Genomic DNA, 16,878 nt, shown 5'->3' on the forward strand with positions numbered 1-16,878 from the left:
AATAAAGTCGAGAAAACCGTACGCATGAAGCTCTACGTACGTATGGTTTTGATTCTTTTGAAGTTGATTTCTTTCGATCTAATCCAATCAAGGGAACACGTCTTTCTTTTCGCTTAATTTTATTCTGAATGTTCATAAAAGATTAATGTTCCGTTAGTTTTTCTTATATTTCTTCTTCTTGTTATCATTTGACCAGCACAGCAAACATAACATGGCATCATGAAGAGCCAGATCTGAAATATAATTTGGATCAGCTGACGTTTTCCAGGAATAGTTTCTGTTAATTAAAGAAAAAAGGGGCAATGAAATTAAGTCTAATCTATACATATTATGTACATAGTACATGAACTTCATCAATATCACTAGACTAGACTCTAAATTTTGTTGGTCTCTACCAGCTGGATTTGACTTCTGATATTTTTTTCTTTTATATTTTTCTAGCTAGAAGGTGGACTCCATGGATAACAAAACAAAAAGATTGCAACTTCAATCTCGAGCTAAGCTTGTTTTTTTAGAGGGTAAGACGTCCTAAAAGCTTAAGCAAAAGCACATTTTTGTTACATGAATTGATTAAAGTTACTTGGAATGATTATTTTCTGCGCTTGGCTTGTAGATGAAACTGATGCTTATTTCTTTCTTGACTAATGAATAAAATATTTCATCGTTAAGATGACAAAAAAAAATGACAAAATTAAACATGGAAATATATAAGAAGAATCAACTAATTTTTTAGGGTTTGGAAATGACATTCCGTTAATACTTGCATTTTTTCTGACTTTAATTTATAAATAGCATGCGAAGAAACGTGAGGATCTTGGTGGGTATTTGCTTTTGACAGCCACATTTTTTCTTGATATTGACTTGTTGATTTCGACGTTATTGGTTAACCAATGGTATACCAACTTGTCAATTTGGAAATATGTCGTTGTCAATTTATTTATATTTTAAGTTATTATATTATAAACAAAATATAACAACAAGAAGCCCGTTTGGATGACTGCTTATAAGCTGTTTTCAGTTTTTTTGAGTGTTTGGCTGACTAGCTTAAAGTCATTTTGTACTTCAAATAAACTCACAAAATTAATTGGGCCCATTTGACTTAGTTTATCTAAAGCAGCTAATAAGCTGAAAACAGCTTATAAGCCAAAAAAATAAGTTGGCCTACCAAATTTTATTTTATTTTGGCTTATAAGCTATTTCCAGCTTATAAACTGCTTTTTTTAAGGCCATACAAACAGGCTCAAGGTTAAAAATGTTTGCTAGCAGTTAAAAGATTATTATTTACGAATGCGTTAGTCAAGTTGTTTCCATATATTGAATTAACCAAAGATTATTATGGACGGGTAAAACCTGTTGACAATTTGACACTTCTCCTCATCTTATAGCCAGATTTGTCAATCTGGAATTGGCTTCTTTCAGCTCCTTGAATTGTGGAGAGTAGAGAAAAAAGCCAAAGTGATGATAGCCATGGAAATATAATAAGAGAAGGCCATGTATTTTATGGTTTGAAAATGACAATTTCTCCTTAATTATACATTCACTTGCATTTTCATTTTAGTTTTTCTGGCTATGAGATATTGAGATGTGGAGAAACCTAAGGGGCCTCCATTATTTGGATTTTTCCTGGATTCTTTTGACAGCTACCTTTGATATTATTAGTTTTGCCTAGTTACGTTGATGTGGACATTATTAGGAGGTTAATTTTTATAATGTAATAACGACCTTGAACCATAGATAAATTGATGAATCGACTCTCATCATTATATTGAAAACTAAAATAAAATAGTTATTTTATACTCCTTTTCTTGTCATGACAATTAAATAATGTTTGAAGATTACATTTTAATAACAAGGCTGGATGGAGTATTTTGTCTCTTGCTAAAATCGAATAAATTGTATTGACAAATTGCAAAGTCAAAATTGTTTAACTTGAGCCAAATAAATGGGAGATTAGGAGTTGAAATTGAATAGTTTGTCTCTTCCACTTTCCAAAGAACATTATAAACTATAGTCTTTCCTTGACGTTTATTTGATATCATTTGTTTGAATACAACGTTTAAAATATTGATGGAATTGCGCATGGTGGAAGTTGCAAAATGAAGATACTAAAAATAATAGTTAAAAGATTAGTTTAACAGAGAGAAAAATATGTATTGGGAGAAGCTAAAAAAATATGTGAAATTGTATAGCTATAGAATTAGTTTCTGAAATGCTCCAAAAGAAAAATGAATAACATAATAATAGGGAAGAGGAAATAATAAATTGCAAGGTCACGTTGTTTCATAATTCACCACAAAACAAAAAAATGATTTTGTGGGAAAAAAGTAATTATATTTTTTAAAGATAGGAAGCAATGTTGTTATTTCCTCATACACATAAAAGTCCATCACGGAAAGGTGGAAATACACATCTTAGTTGCATAAAGGGGAAATTATTTCTTGCTTCTTTTAACTATTACACGTTCTTCCTTCTTCTTCTTCTTTTTTTTTTTATTTTTTTTTTATTTTTTTTTTAGGTTTAGTGATTGCCAATTTAACTTGTTCTTAGAGTAGGGAAGTGTCAATTAAGGATGCCAATTTAAGTGTAACCTGTCCAACTTGTCTAAATTTAGATAATTGAGTGACTGATATTAGTCATGCAAATGTTAAAATGGGTGTAATCTAAATCAAACCACTTAAAAGGTTGAAACGTCTTAAAAGTTATTAGCTCAAAAAAAAAAAAGAAGCAGAATAGACTTTTATAAAGAGAAATCGACATAAATAATTGTCCACCACAATAATAGTCAGTTTGAGAAATCGAAATAAATAATTGTCAACCACAATTATAGTCAGCAAAACTTTATATATATATATAGTAATGTATATCTTTTTGTATATTTGACTAAGAAATGCATTTGTTTTTGCCAAATCTGTAATTTGGCTGTTTTATAAAAGAAAATAGTGTTGAGGTCATTATGATTTGGTTGGATGAAAGGTTTATTATGACCATGTTGCCCAACTTGTGGAACGAAGAGACATCGCATGTTGCTAAGTTTGGGGTTGGAAAGGCCCAAGTAGAGAGGCCCAGGTAGAAGAGCCTACAAAACAGACAGCATTGAGTGCTACTGCCGCCTCCTCCTCCTTTGTAAACCCTACTAGCTAGTGTAAGACCTTTCTCTCTTTCTTTTTCTTGCCTAGTTGTTGTTTGTTTTAGGGTTTAAGGAATTGTCTGTATGCAGGAAAGGAAAGGGGAAATGTCTACGGAGAAAAGAAAAGGAAGAAAAGAGGAAGTGGTTACCAGAGAGTACACCATCAACCTCCACAAACGCCTACATGGCTGGTATGCATGCTATCTTCTATCGCTTTTACTTATTCTACATCGGACTCTTCATTTAATTAAGCTCAATTCTATCCTTATCGGTTATATAAATTCGGTCCCCTTCTTTTGTGCTTATCTAAATGTTTCATACTATGGAGGCATTTGGAGTTCTAGTGTTTCAACTTTACTCTTTTGTGTGTGTGTGTGCATCAGTGACAATTTGAGTTGTAAAATAGTGGGGAAATGGAATACAACGGAAATAAATACCCTTTTCATTCAAAGGTGACATGCTTCATAACTATTCTACACCTATACCAGTTACCTCAAGCTTAATTATCTCTTATATATTTTAGGCCGAGCGGAATATTGATAGTCCAGATACATTTTGATCTTAGCAAATTGTCAAGTAATGTTCATTTCATTTGTATTGTTCTTGATAAAACCCTCAATATTCTTCTGTGAAGTAATGACTTATTGAGCACAACTATGCATTTCCGTATCCTAGATCAGGATTATTAGCTTCTTCATTTTTTTTTTTTTGAGGGTGGGGGGGGGGGGGGGGGGTTAGTCTCCCCTATGCTGAGTAGTGGTCTAACATTAGAATGTGATGTTTTGGTAACAGCACATTTAAGAAGAAGGCCCCCACAGCCATCAAGGAGATCCGGAAGTTTGCACTGAAAGCAATGGGCACAAAGGACGTCAGAGTGGACGTGAAGTTGAACAAGCACATCTGGAGCAGAGGAATCCGAAGTGTCCCGAGGAGGGTCAGAGTTCGTATTGCTCGCAAGAGGAATGATGATGAAGATGCAAAGGAGGAGCTCTACTCTTTGGTTACTGTAACAGAGATCCCACCAGAGGGATTGAAGGGACTCGGCACCAAGATTATTGAGGATGAAGATTAAGCAATCAATAGTTTTGTAATTCTTTTAAGTTGTTTGAGACTCTCATCAATTTTGTTAGGAAGCTTATTTGGATCATCCAAATTGCCACCAGTTTTAATTGAATTGCGTTTCTTGTTCTTCATTGGTTTAAGTACCATTATAGTCATAACATTTTAGCTTTTGAACATGGAGTTAAATGTGTTCTCTGATGTTTATTGATTACTTTACTTTGAGAACTATTTAAAATAACGTCATGCATTTCTTTCCTTTGCTGTTATTGGGTTTGGTTGTGCTTCATATTAGTAGTGTATATCTGTAATGTTGGGTGCTTTGCCAGCTTCAAAGCCGTTTGCTGTGATTCCTTTTTCAATTTGCTCACTACCATATCCTCGCTTTTCTAATTTGTGCCATGTCCTTGGCAAAACCATAGAGTACTTCATTGGCAATGGACAAAATAGGGATAATACAACTTACGGTTGGTGAAGGGCAATTCTTTATTTGTTAATCATCTTATGAAAATAGGTTTGTGATGCTAGACGGAGAGATGAAAGACATGAAACATATATTATTACAATTTCCAGTAACAGTTACAACATTACAGTACTGTTGTTGTATTATACTTTTAACTCCTTAACAAATATGTTTGATGGTTCTGCAAAGCAAAGGGTGCAAATACAATAATTATGCATAAGTTTGGGTGCAAATCATAGGAGAACTAACGTGCAAATTAAAAAAATTGTGCATATTGCATTATCAAAAGCGCTTACAAAAATCTTCATGTTCTAGAGTATTACATCCTAAACTCACTGATAGAAGATTTCTTGCCAAAGTTGTCATTTCTGTAATGTTCATTTCAAACCCAACACCGAGCCAGTATTCACAGGCTAATGTTGGAAAAATGGTGGAAAAATGTCCAGGTTATGGCAACTAAAGCCCAGACATCCAATAACCAGACAACTCGAGTTCAAACGGACTTGGTCATCAACAGCAAAATTAACTTCTTTGCTTAACTGGATCATTGCACAAAGGAACTTATCTTGACTGCCACACATTGGTCTTTCACTGTAAAAGTATAGTTCGGCTACTCGATGACCTCTATTTTTCAGACAAAATCAATTAACATCCAGAAGGAAGTATCTTATTACACTCAGATCACCAACCTATATTTGCAGATCATAGCAGACAAAGTTCATGTACAAGGAGCCTAGAAAAATTCTGAACCCCAATAACAAGTAACCTGTGTGAGGAATGAGGACTATATGCAAACAACATGCAAAGGATTCACCATTTTGTCGATTGGCATTTAGCCGCTTTGCTGCCATCATTGAGGTAAGACTGGAAAGTCCTAACAACTTCTTCATATGTTGGCCTCTTGTAGTCTACCGCCTGTCATTATTTAGGACCACAAAGTTCCAAGTTAGCTTATTGACATACATAAATATGTATAAAGTATAAAACTGGCTAGCCACATGCTACCATTATCAAAAACAAAACAAAAAAAACTGGCTAGCCACTTTGGAAAATACCTGCTCAATTACTTCTTCTGGTCTTGCCCACTTCCACTCTGAGAATTCTGCCTCTGCTTCACCAGTTGATAAGTTGATCTCACTTTCATCATTGGTAAATCGCATAAGAAACCTGCCAGCCACAAAAATCCTTTCTTGTGTTATAAATAAATATCTTATAGTTAACTTCAATGTTTCCGGAAAAGTTAGTATGCATTCACGAGAAACAAAAATGTGTCGTTTTGGCAGAAAACTAGACAAAGCTTAACGAGTATAATTGTGCAAATGCTATTATACTTCTTTCATGAAGTGATGGATGAATCCTAAACATAACCAAGTGAAAAACAGCAGCGGATGTGATCTTTTAGTACAAATACTTGCTATAGTGTGAAAGAAATTGATGCAGAATCTTCATTTTACAAAAGCAGAAGCAGGAAATCCATATATAAGTGTAGACTTCTGATTTACCATAACCAGTACCCACAAGCAATTACGGCATTAATTCAATAAAGGATATACTAAGATGTAACTCAATTTAAAAGATAAATTTTCCTAATATCCTCTTGGTGCATGATTAATACAGATGACACAACGGATGTCGGTGAATTCCAAAAAGACCACTTCTCCCAACTTGAGATATATTGGCATCACCTCATATTCAAAGAGAGGATATACAGTTTTTCTTTCACATCAAATGATAAAGTATTTCCATTTATTTGAACTCCTCAGGGCATTAAATCCAATTCCAGAAGAGATCCACTGACTTCTTACTTCACATGGAATTCGGAAACATGTTCATTATGAAGCTGGAAACATTCAGTAGTGACCAAGAGGAACGATGAGATAGTTTATATTAGATGGAAGAACTACTTAACATTGTTCCTTTTTGGCAAACGGCAAGAAAAGAAGAGAACTCTTATAGACTGTTAATATACACCATCTTACTCATGAATGAAACCTAACTGAGGTGTTCTTTCAGAGAATAATTCTTTGCTTTACCACAAATACATTTTCAGTAATACCTGCAGAATATCTGCTTCTAATGGCCAACGCTATCTTTTTCCAGTGGGGGAAGAGGACGAGTAAAAATATCTAGACAAATGCATGTGAATAAGGAAAATAGAGAGTAAAAAAAGTAGGATTAAACGGACCTCTTAATTTTGATATCGAATAGTTTAACTCATGTATTTTCTGATCCACTTATGTGATTCACTTGTATAAGAAGTTCCACAAAAACTTATTGATTCAAAAGAAAAATTCTTGTTGGAAACACAATTAATCAAGAAAACTATAGGAAACCTACCATTTCTGTGCCTGTCCATGCCATTCTCCTCCCCAGAGACGGTTTACTTTGGCCTTTACGGCTGGTGGGAAGTCGTAGGTTAACCATTGTGGGACCTGACAATATGAAAACAACTATTATACTTAAATGATATGATCATTTGAGCTTTTGGACACCAAGGTTTCATGCTTCAGAGGAGAATTAATATTTAACATGAGAAAATCTAGACATATATATCTAAAGATAGACAACTTTTCACATTAAACGGACCTCTGCAATTATTTCAGCCGATGTTATTCCAGTTTCCTCGCGCAATTCCCTAATGGCAGCAGATCTAGGGTCTTCTCCATCTTCAATGCCGCCCTAATCCAGCAAGAATCAAATTAAACAGCATATATAAGATATCTAAACTATACCAGCACAGTTAAGAATTATTGAGTGACAAACTTTGACAAAATCTATGAATCGGTGTGTTAAGAGTGCTAAAATACTTGGCAACTAGATGCCACAACTTAGCAGGCAATTGATTTTTACAAAAGGATGAACCATAATACGACAATCTTGAATCTCCCGCTTTCAAAATTTAATAAACCGTATCATTGTATTAGATCAAGGCTAGAATATAACTCTATTCCCAGAAAAGCTGGTAGGGTGTTAACAGTAGAGAAATTATTAATAACAATGTTACCTGTGGCATTTGCCATGCTCCGGGTACATTCAATCTGGAAGCAACAAAGACCTGCAATCACAATCACATCAAAACCAGATAAGGTATTTATATTTAGTAAAGGCAACATTTAACATTCTTCGTTGCCAAAGTACAAGTGAAAGTAATTATCTAATTTATGATTACGTTTATTGGATGTAAACGAAGACAGAAAAGGAGGAAGTTATAACATGAAATTTCTGATCAAGTGAAAACAAAATGCATCCGATACTACGTCAAAATATTGAAGACGTCATTAGTTGGGAACTGTATAAGGTGGTAAATGTAGCAATACATCCTACTATCGCAAAGTCATTCAGTTCAAGACTTAAAGTACTTTATAGGCTAAAAAATGTTGCTTGTAATGTTATTTGGAACTGATAACATTGTCTACGGAAGAGTACCACAATGACAATTAGTGGACTCGTTTTTCTCTGCTCCCCTTCATTTGAGCTCATTCCATGCTAAATACAAGATTTAACCCGCTCAAAAAATCTGCTTAACATTATTGTGCAGGTGCTGCGCGTCTCATGTTCCTTTATTTTTCTTCTTTATGTTTTGGGGCTTGTTCTCATTTTAGAACTTTGTTTTCTAACTCAACTCAAGGGTTATGAGTTTGTCGCCCAAGGCTAAAGTTGCTCCTATTTGACAAAGTAGAAGGTAAATCTACCTAGTGCTACAAGTCATATACTAAAAATCACCAATTTGATAATGATAACCCTTTTAGCATCCTTAACAAGTTTGTCTTTTCTTTTTTAGAGATTAGATTTAGATGAATGGACTCTCACTGTTTAACAAAGATCAATATCTCAACTAAGAAAAAGCAATTCATCATCACCCTGCAATTTTAACAGTTCTCCATTATCGATTTAATCCTTGCCTTGCATATTTTGAATACAAGCATGACTGATGATTCTATAACAGTTGCTCAGATCCAAGCAGAGAAACCAAAGAATTAAAACCCACAATTAATTATCAGGTTGGTGAGATGGTAGTTGTATTGTATACACCATAGGTCAACACGAAAACAAAGTAAAAGAAGAGGTATATAAAAGAAAAGTGACAAAGGCAGCAAGCAAAAGCAAGTTTAGCCTTTTATCTGTAGCGAGTAAACGAAAGAATAAATGAAGAAGGAAGAGGTTACCAAATGATCAAGGTTGATGAGACAAATTCCTACGTTGGGACGATAACCACAAGGGAGACTCTCCATTACTACTGCACTTTCTTTCTTGAATGAATACTACTCCTTCGCTATTGATAAATTTTTGTGGTGGGGTTTCAAAGAAAGTCAGGAGAGAGAGAGAGAACAGAGGATCACTATCAGAAATGAGAAAGAGCAGAGCAGCAGCAATATATGATAAAAAGTCAAAGGCTTGGTGTACTCACTACCATTTAAAAACACTTTAGTGCAATGAAAGAGGTGATCATGACGGACTATTCATCATACGCATTCCATTCAATCACATATAATCAAATATACTTATGCTACACATCTCCAATTCGAGTTTTGTGGTATACACTTATTCTGATTTATCTAATCTTAGAGTCCAATATGAAATTAGTGGGATCTAACGCGGATGCCCAACATTAGGTGAAAACAAAACAAAAAATTAATATTGGCATTTCATTTTATTTAGTATAATGTTTAAATAAAAATGGAAAAGGGTTAAAATCATTTTAAAACACAAATTAAATATATGCCGCGCATTAAGAACTAAATAAGAATGCTAAAAATTAAAGCTTTCTACTACACAAAAGAGTCAATCATTTCGGAACGAGAAAAAATAATGTCATATAAAATAAAACAACATGAATATTAAAAAAAAATAACTAATAACCCTTCATTATATGAAAGTTTTTCTATATTTTTGTTTTGTTTGTTGTTTGTTATTTGTGACTACTTTTTTTCTGTTTATCTAAGTTGTTTGCCTTCAGACTTTCAAGAAAAGCATTTCCACTCTCCCTTGTTCTTAAATCTCTTGTCCTTAAATTTCATAGACGACATTGTCTGAATATTAGACGATTAATTTACGACTCTTGATAATTATGATGTGAATACACAAATGATAATTTTACTGTTGAGTAAATTGTCTTCTTGTTTTCGTCCCTTTTTTGAGTTTGAATGGCTTATCTCATGACAATGATACGCATCACTTTTCGCTTCCCAATATTCAAACTGCATCAACATTTTAAGATGTATTTTTTCACTAAATTGATATGAGAAAAGTTGCAACTTATAGTACTTCTCATGTAGTTTTCAAATATATAAATTTTAATGTTAAAATATTAAGCTAATCTAATCTAATTTAACTTCAAAATTTAGTCAAATTGACTCTCGAAAAATGAAAAATATCACATAAATTAGAACGGGGGAGGGAGTATGTCCCACGGGGTATGGACCCAACCCCATGTTATCTCTGCTGGAATAAAGGAATTTAAAAGGCTGCATGATAGCAAATAGAGTGGAAGGGAACTAACATAATAGTAGTTCTATTTATTCAAGTGTAAGTTTTGGAAAAAACAAATATTCTAATAATTTTCTATATCAAATCAACACATACATAATATCATTAATCAGAATTCGACACCACATATGTAATCATAAAGGAAAAGTAATATTATTATGCACTTGTCAAGGAGTAATACGAGTTAAAGAATGATTATTTAAGACGAGAATAAATGTGTCAACATCCCCCTCCACCCCACCCTCTTTTCTACCCAGATTTTAATAAATTTTCCTCTCCTTTCTTTTCTTTGACCAATTTTATTTCCTTTCATTTTTTTTCCTTATCTAACGACAAAATAATAATAATAACCCAGTAAAATCTCATGAGGAAGGTAGAGTGTACGCAAACCTTACTCCTACAAAATCAATGAATTTATTTTCTTCTTTTCTAACGACGAGAAATTGAGATTATTTCCTACTTTTGTTCTCTCTAAACCTCTTTTCAATAGTAATCAATGCGTGCAATATGTCATTGACAATTCATCCTTTTTTATCGTTTCATTTTTATATGACGGACAGATAAATGTCAATGAGTTACTGGTCGCATTGATTATGATGGAAAGGGTGAAAGAAAAGAAAAAAAAAGGGGCAGTCCTCCGCGGTAAAAAGAAAGGAACAAAATGAGTAGAAAAATAATTAGTGCCTAGTGGATGGGAAGAGGGTGCGTTGACTTTTTTGGGAACTTCTCTTCTGAGTGGAAAAAAGAATCTAATAATGGGAGTAGCATCATCTTCAGGTGGATTTGTCATTATTTTATTTCATAAAGAAAAGAATATAACCTTAATATCCACGCCCAACTTTTTAGTTTTGAAATTATGTAAGGAATCATTAAAAACAACTTGTCATTATTATAATTAATACCATATGGGATGACTACTGTACTTAATTCAATGCACAATTAATGGGAGTAAAAGTCCACTTATCTAGTCACTTTTTCCTCTTAGTTCACAATCTTTTCCATTTATCCAAAAGTCAAACTTAAATTGCTCTTGCTGTCCTAACTCTATATGATAGTCTTTTTCAATCGATGCTTTTACGATGTTCAAAGTGTTGATATTTAAAAGCATGTTTGGATGGACTTATGTCTATAAGCTGCAAATAGCTTATAAGCTAAAAAAAAAAAATTGGGATCAATTTTTTTTTTTTTTACTTATAAGCTGTTTTAGATAAGCTAAGTCAAATGAGCCCAATCATTTTTTTGAGCTTATTTTAAGCGCAAAATGACTTTAAGCTGGTCAGCCAAACACCCAAAAAAGCTGAAAACAACTTATAAGCAACTTATAAGCCCATCCAAACGGGCTCTAAATAGGATCAGTTGGTTCGCACTGCATTATTTTTATATTTATAATAATAAAAAATATGGGATGGTCTGTTCTTCATATCAGAACTTGACTGTTGCAAAAGTTTTATATTTTTAGTTTTATATCTTTTTATTAGAAATTGAAAATAACATAAAAAATATTCTTTAAAATTATTTTCTTTTATTCAAATTGTAAATGGTTATATTCAACCATAACTATCATACTGGAGTGGGTGTAGGCGCCGCGGGGGGTGGGGGGTGGGGAAGGGAGTTATGGTTATTGCTTTTTAAATTTGCATACAAGGTCACATTTAAAAGTCAACTAGGGAAAGTAGAATCACAAATTACAGTTGTTAGAATCAATCTCCACTTAATCTTCTGAATCCACTTAGAAATACAATAATTAGGCAGAACTTGATTAGTGACTCAAAGCTTTTGTTCGGTCTTTTAACTCTCTTTCCACAAAAATAAAATTAGGACCACTAAGTGGGTCTTTAGTAAGAAAGCAACAGGAATAAGTCTCTCTTCTTTGAAAGAAGAAGGGTAGCTAGTGGGAAGTTTCCATTAGATTGCATACAAATTACAAAGGCACATTAATGTAAGAAAATTGATGCAAATACGAAAATTACAGCTAGAAAAAGAAGAACAATTAAGACTAAAGAAGAAGAAAAAAGTAGGGTTACGCTAATAGGTATATTTCTCATTACCTCAATTGGGAAAACAAGTACAGAATATATCCTCCTCATCTCGCTAGAGAACAACACAGCATAACTAAATTCTCAGGACTTAAGTGTTAAATCCTATTAAAAGATGGGTAAAATGTGTAAATACCAAAACTGGAAAATAAAGTACTAAGGGACTAAATTGTATAACTAAGATACTTATAGATAGCCCTTCTAATTAACGAACTTAACAGACATGTATCCTTACGCAAGCATAAAGTACAATTAGCAAAAACAGTAACAATTTCCAATTTGTATCAGTCCTTCCTCCTTAAGAGCTTCCTTGACCTCAAGGAAAAAATGAGGAAACTGGATCCTCAATGTCTTGTAATCTTCCCATGTTGCTTGTTCCCTGTTCAATTGATCCCATTGCACCAACACCTACGAGGCAGCCTCATTTCCTTTTTGCACCATCCTTCTATCCAAAATTTGTTCTGGTTTTGGACAGTAAGGACTGGATAAATCAATGACAGGAGGATGAGAAATGGTAGTAGGTAGTGTATGGCATGGTTTAAGTTGTGAGACATGGAAGTTGAATGAAGTAGCAACTGTTCTGGTAAGGATAACTTGTAAGCTACTGGTCCTATCTTTTGCAAGACCTGATAAGGACCATAGTACCTGGCAGATAATTTTGTAAAACTGCCTCCTGATAAAATTACTTGCCTGTAAGGTTGGATTTTTAGGTACACCCAATCTCCTTCCTTGAACTGTGTGTCTGTTTCGTGCTTATTGGCATGATCCACCATCCTTGTTGAGCCCTTTTCAGATGGTATTGCAGCAACTGCATCTTGAATTCCCTTGTAACCAAATTCCTATCCATTTATCAAGAGTTGAATCTCCAGCAACATAGGGCAGATGAATAGGAGGGGTTTGTCCATAAAGAGCCTCATAAGGGTAGTTTGAATAAAGTTGTGATATATGGTGTTATACCACCATTCTGCAGTAACCAAATAAGATAACCAATCCTTTTGAGAATCAGAACAAAAGCATCTCAGGTAAGTTTCTAAGCACCTATTCACTACTTCTGTAGTTCTGTTTGCCCATCTGTTTGTGGATGGTAAGCAGTAGAAGTGTTCAGTGTTACTCCCAAGATGGCAAATAATTATTGCCAAACCTTACTAGTGAACACATGGTCTCTATCATTGATAATGTCTTCTGGCATTCCATGCAACTTATAGATGTTTTCCATGAATGATTTGGCTATATTAGTGGTTGTATAGGGGTGTGACAGTCCCAAAAATGAGCATAGTTAGTTAACCTATCCACAACTACCCATATAAGAGTTTTTCCTTTAGATTTAGGCAATCCATCTATGAAGTCCATAGTAACACTTCCATAAGCTAAAGAGGGAATCTTCAAGGGTGGGATCAGTCCAGGATATGGGGAGTTGTCATATTTGTGTCTTTGGCAAGTATGACAATTTTTTACATAATCCTGTACATCCTCTCTCCTGCCCTTCCAATAAAACAGTGCATACAACTTTCTAAAAGTATAATCAATGCCACAATGTCCTCCCAAGGATGAGTCACGCCAAAGCTGAATTAAATCTTTCCTGAGCTGTTCTATTGGCCCTACTACTAATCTTCCATTTTTCCTCAGCTGATCATGAATAAATGTGTATCCCTTTCCTTCCTTGTTACCCCACTAGACACGACTTATAGACTTCCTAGGACAGACCTGCTCTGATACCAAGTTTGTCACGCCCCAAATCTGGAAAGGTGTGGTCGGCACCTGGTGCTGTAAACTGCCCAAGCGTACCACTTTATAACTGTAACTCTGGAGGGGTAACCCTCGATTGAGGCAGAGGAGGCCTACCTGCAAACAGGCAAAACCAACAAGGCCGCATTCTGAAACATCTGTAAATGCTAGCTATCATATCTAAAATGGCACACACCCACAACATATATACATAATTATGCAAGCCGACGAGACTGCCATGAACGTCTACATCCAACAATACCAAAATGGATATACACAAGGGCCGACAAGGCCACCATACTGACATACATAATATACATGATTCATCTACAAGTCTCTAGAGAGTACTGACTGTACTATGGCTAGGACAGGGCCCCAACCTACCCATCATCTATATACACAAACTCTGGACCTGGTAACTCCGAATAATACGGAGCTTACCACACTGGCTGGTACTCGGCAACTACTACTAGTGCGATCCTCCCGACAACCAATCTGAATCTGCGGGCATGAACACAACGTCCCAAAGCAAAGGGACGTCAGTACGAAATAATGTACCGAGTATGTAAGGCGACTGAAACTAATACTGTAATGAAATATAAAGTAACTGAACGTAAACTGAAGAGTCAACAATAATCCGGCTGTACTTGTTACAGTCCGCTTTTAAGCTCGCGCATAAAAGATTCTCATAACTTGGCCTCTTTGTCGAGAACAAATAGAGTCGCCGCTAATTTATTGAATGAGAATTAGGAAACCAATTTAAAGGTTAATTTTTGAAAACCTTTAAAAAAAAAATCTAGAGAACGAGTAAGGGTTTTAGTGATCCCAAAAGGAAGGTGTTAAACACCTCGGTATTAAGGATCTGCCCAATGTGGTTTACCTACGGATCTAACATTTTATGGCTAAAAATTTGTGTAACTTGATTGTAAATGTGTTTAAGGAGTCGTATGTACAAAGTTTGAAAGAAGCTTACTCATGGCTAATTATTTTTATTTTTAAAAAAAATATGTTTTATTCAAAAAATGAGCTTTGGGGAGCGTTTTACTTTTGAAAATCATTTTTAGCTGTCAATTATATTTTCAATTCAATTAATGAATTAATTATATAATTACGCTAATTAGGAAGGAGTGAATCTGTTCAAAATATACACGGCTTATTGAGATTTTAAATTATATAGATAATCCAACTTCTTAATCTGTTAATGGGTTCACTTGTATAACTCGAAAGACACGAGAGATCTTTAAGTTATTTTAACAAGTTCTAAATTTGAAATACGTTTGGTACTTAACAAATCAAATTAGAAAATCCACAAAAATGTATCTAAGCCTTTAAAATCTGTTTTGGCTTCTTTGAACAAAAATATATTTGAACCTTAAAAAATGATTTGAAGTAAACCCATGTTTCCTTTTTAGCAATGAAAACAAACTGATTTTTTGTTTGAAACATTTAAGGCGCTAAACGCACTTGCTCTTGCCTTTATTTTTTAGACAAAAACGTGACTGCAGGGAAGATGTTGAATTCTGAACTTAACCAAACATTTGAACCATTTTTTAGAAACACATTTTGTACTTTCCTTGATATGCCTAGAAAACAAACTTAGCCTTTTGAGATTCTGGAAACTCCTTTTTGGTTTTCTAAAAATCGCGTTATTCTTCGAATTCACATAAAAAAGAATTTACACTATGCGACTACAAATAATCCACGCCCTGCCCTAGAGATTCAACTAGACTAAGAAAGTAAAACAAAGTAAAGTGTTAGTCATGTAATACAACACAAATATATAACAACAACAACCCAGTGAAATCCCACAACGTGGGGTCTGGGGAGAGTAGAGTGTACGCAGACTTTACTCCTACCAAGGTAGGACGGTTGTTTCCGAAAGACCCTCGACTCAATAAAAAACATAAAAAGAGGTCAGATAAGGCTAAGAGATTCACAGCGATTTGGAAATGAAGTAACGCAAGCGACACAGATAACATAGAATAATCAAAGCACAGGAAATAACAGATAATAGCATAAATCAGAGCACAAGAAATTATACTACGATAATGCGACTACTAATAAGACAGGATAATGAGACTATCTACTAACCTTCTACCCTAATGTGGGTCCTCCAAACCCTCCTATCTAAGGTCATGTCCTCGGTAAGTTGTAACTGCGCCATGTCGTGTCTAATTACCTCTCCCCAATACTTCTTTGGCCTACCCCTACCTCGTCTGAAACCATCCACGGCCAACCTCTCACACCTCCGCACTGGGGCATCCGTGTCTCTCCTCTTCACATGCCCAAACCATCTCAATCTCGCTTCTCGCATCTTGTCTTCCACCGAGGCCACTCCCACCTTGTCCCGAATATCCTCATTCCTAATCCTGTCACTCCTGGTGTGGCCACACATCCATCTCAACATTCTCATCTCAGCAACTTTCATCTTTTGAACGTGAGAAATCTTAACTGGCCAACACTCCGCCCCATACAACATAGTCGGTCTAACCACCACTTTGTAAAACTTTCCCTTAAGTTGTGGTGGCACCTTCTTGTCACATAGCACTCCGGAAGCAAGCCTCCATTTCATCCACCCTGCCCCAATACGATGTGTGACATCATCGTCAATCTCCCCGCTGCCTTGCACAATAGACCCAAGATACTTGAAACTACTTTTCTTCTGGATGACTTGGGTACCAAGCCTCACTTCCAAGCCAGCCTCCTGAGGTGCTTCACTAAACTTACACTCTAAGTACTCTGTCTTGGTCCTACTCAGCTTAAACCCTTTAGACTCCAGAGTTTGTCTCCAATCCTCCAGCTTAGCGTTAACTCCGCTACGAGTCTCATCGATCAGGACTATGTCATCCGCGAAAAGCATACACCATGGCACCTCACCTTGAATTTGTCGCGTCAATCCATCCATCACCAAGGCAAATAAGAACGGACTAAGAGCTGATCCTTGATACAACCCCATCACAACTGGAAAGTGCTCTGAGTCT

At 35.1% G+C, this 16,878-nt stretch overlaps 2 protein-coding genes across 3 annotated transcripts; one reads left to right on the plus strand and one right to left on the minus strand.

Annotated features, from left to right (window-relative positions):
* The first annotated feature begins 2,993 nt into the window (after nucleotides 1-2,993).
* Nucleotides 2,994-4,444, plus strand: LOC132642085 (large ribosomal subunit protein eL31-like). 2 transcript variants are annotated; one of them, XM_060359360.1, is made up of 3 exons: nucleotides 2,994-3,142; nucleotides 3,218-3,318; nucleotides 3,920-4,444. In XM_060359360.1, exons 2-3 carry the CDS (start codon nucleotides 3,233-3,235, stop codon nucleotides 4,197-4,199), a joined length of 366 nt encoding a protein of 121 aa, XP_060215343.1. In that variant the 5' UTR covers nucleotides 2,994-3,142; nucleotides 3,218-3,232; the 3' UTR covers nucleotides 4,200-4,444. The 2 variants fall into 2 exon arrangements, with proteins under 2 accessions (XP_060215343.1, XP_060215342.1); XM_060359359.1 differs by lacking the exon at nucleotides 2,994-3,142 and having other exon boundaries at nucleotides 3,149-3,318.
* Nucleotides 4,445-4,905: 461 nt separating this feature from the next.
* On the minus strand, nucleotides 4,906-9,164 carry LOC132642084 (nudix hydrolase 25). Its single transcript, XM_060359358.1, has 6 exons — nucleotides 8,816-9,164; nucleotides 7,654-7,704; nucleotides 7,236-7,328; nucleotides 6,987-7,081; nucleotides 5,705-5,816; nucleotides 4,906-5,564 (listed from the first exon to the last, which is right to left on the minus strand). The coding sequence occupies exons 1-6, from the start codon at nucleotides 8,879-8,881 to the stop codon at nucleotides 5,460-5,462; spliced, it is 522 nt and encodes a 173-aa protein (XP_060215341.1). The 5' UTR covers nucleotides 8,882-9,164; the 3' UTR covers nucleotides 4,906-5,459.
* Nucleotides 9,165-16,878: the final 7,714 nt, after the last annotated feature.

This window comes from Lycium barbarum, chromosome 5 (assembly GCF_019175385.1).
Source record: "Lycium barbarum isolate Lr01 chromosome 5, ASM1917538v2, whole genome shotgun sequence".
NCBI lineage: Eukaryota > Viridiplantae > Streptophyta > Magnoliopsida > Solanales > Solanaceae > Lycium > Lycium barbarum.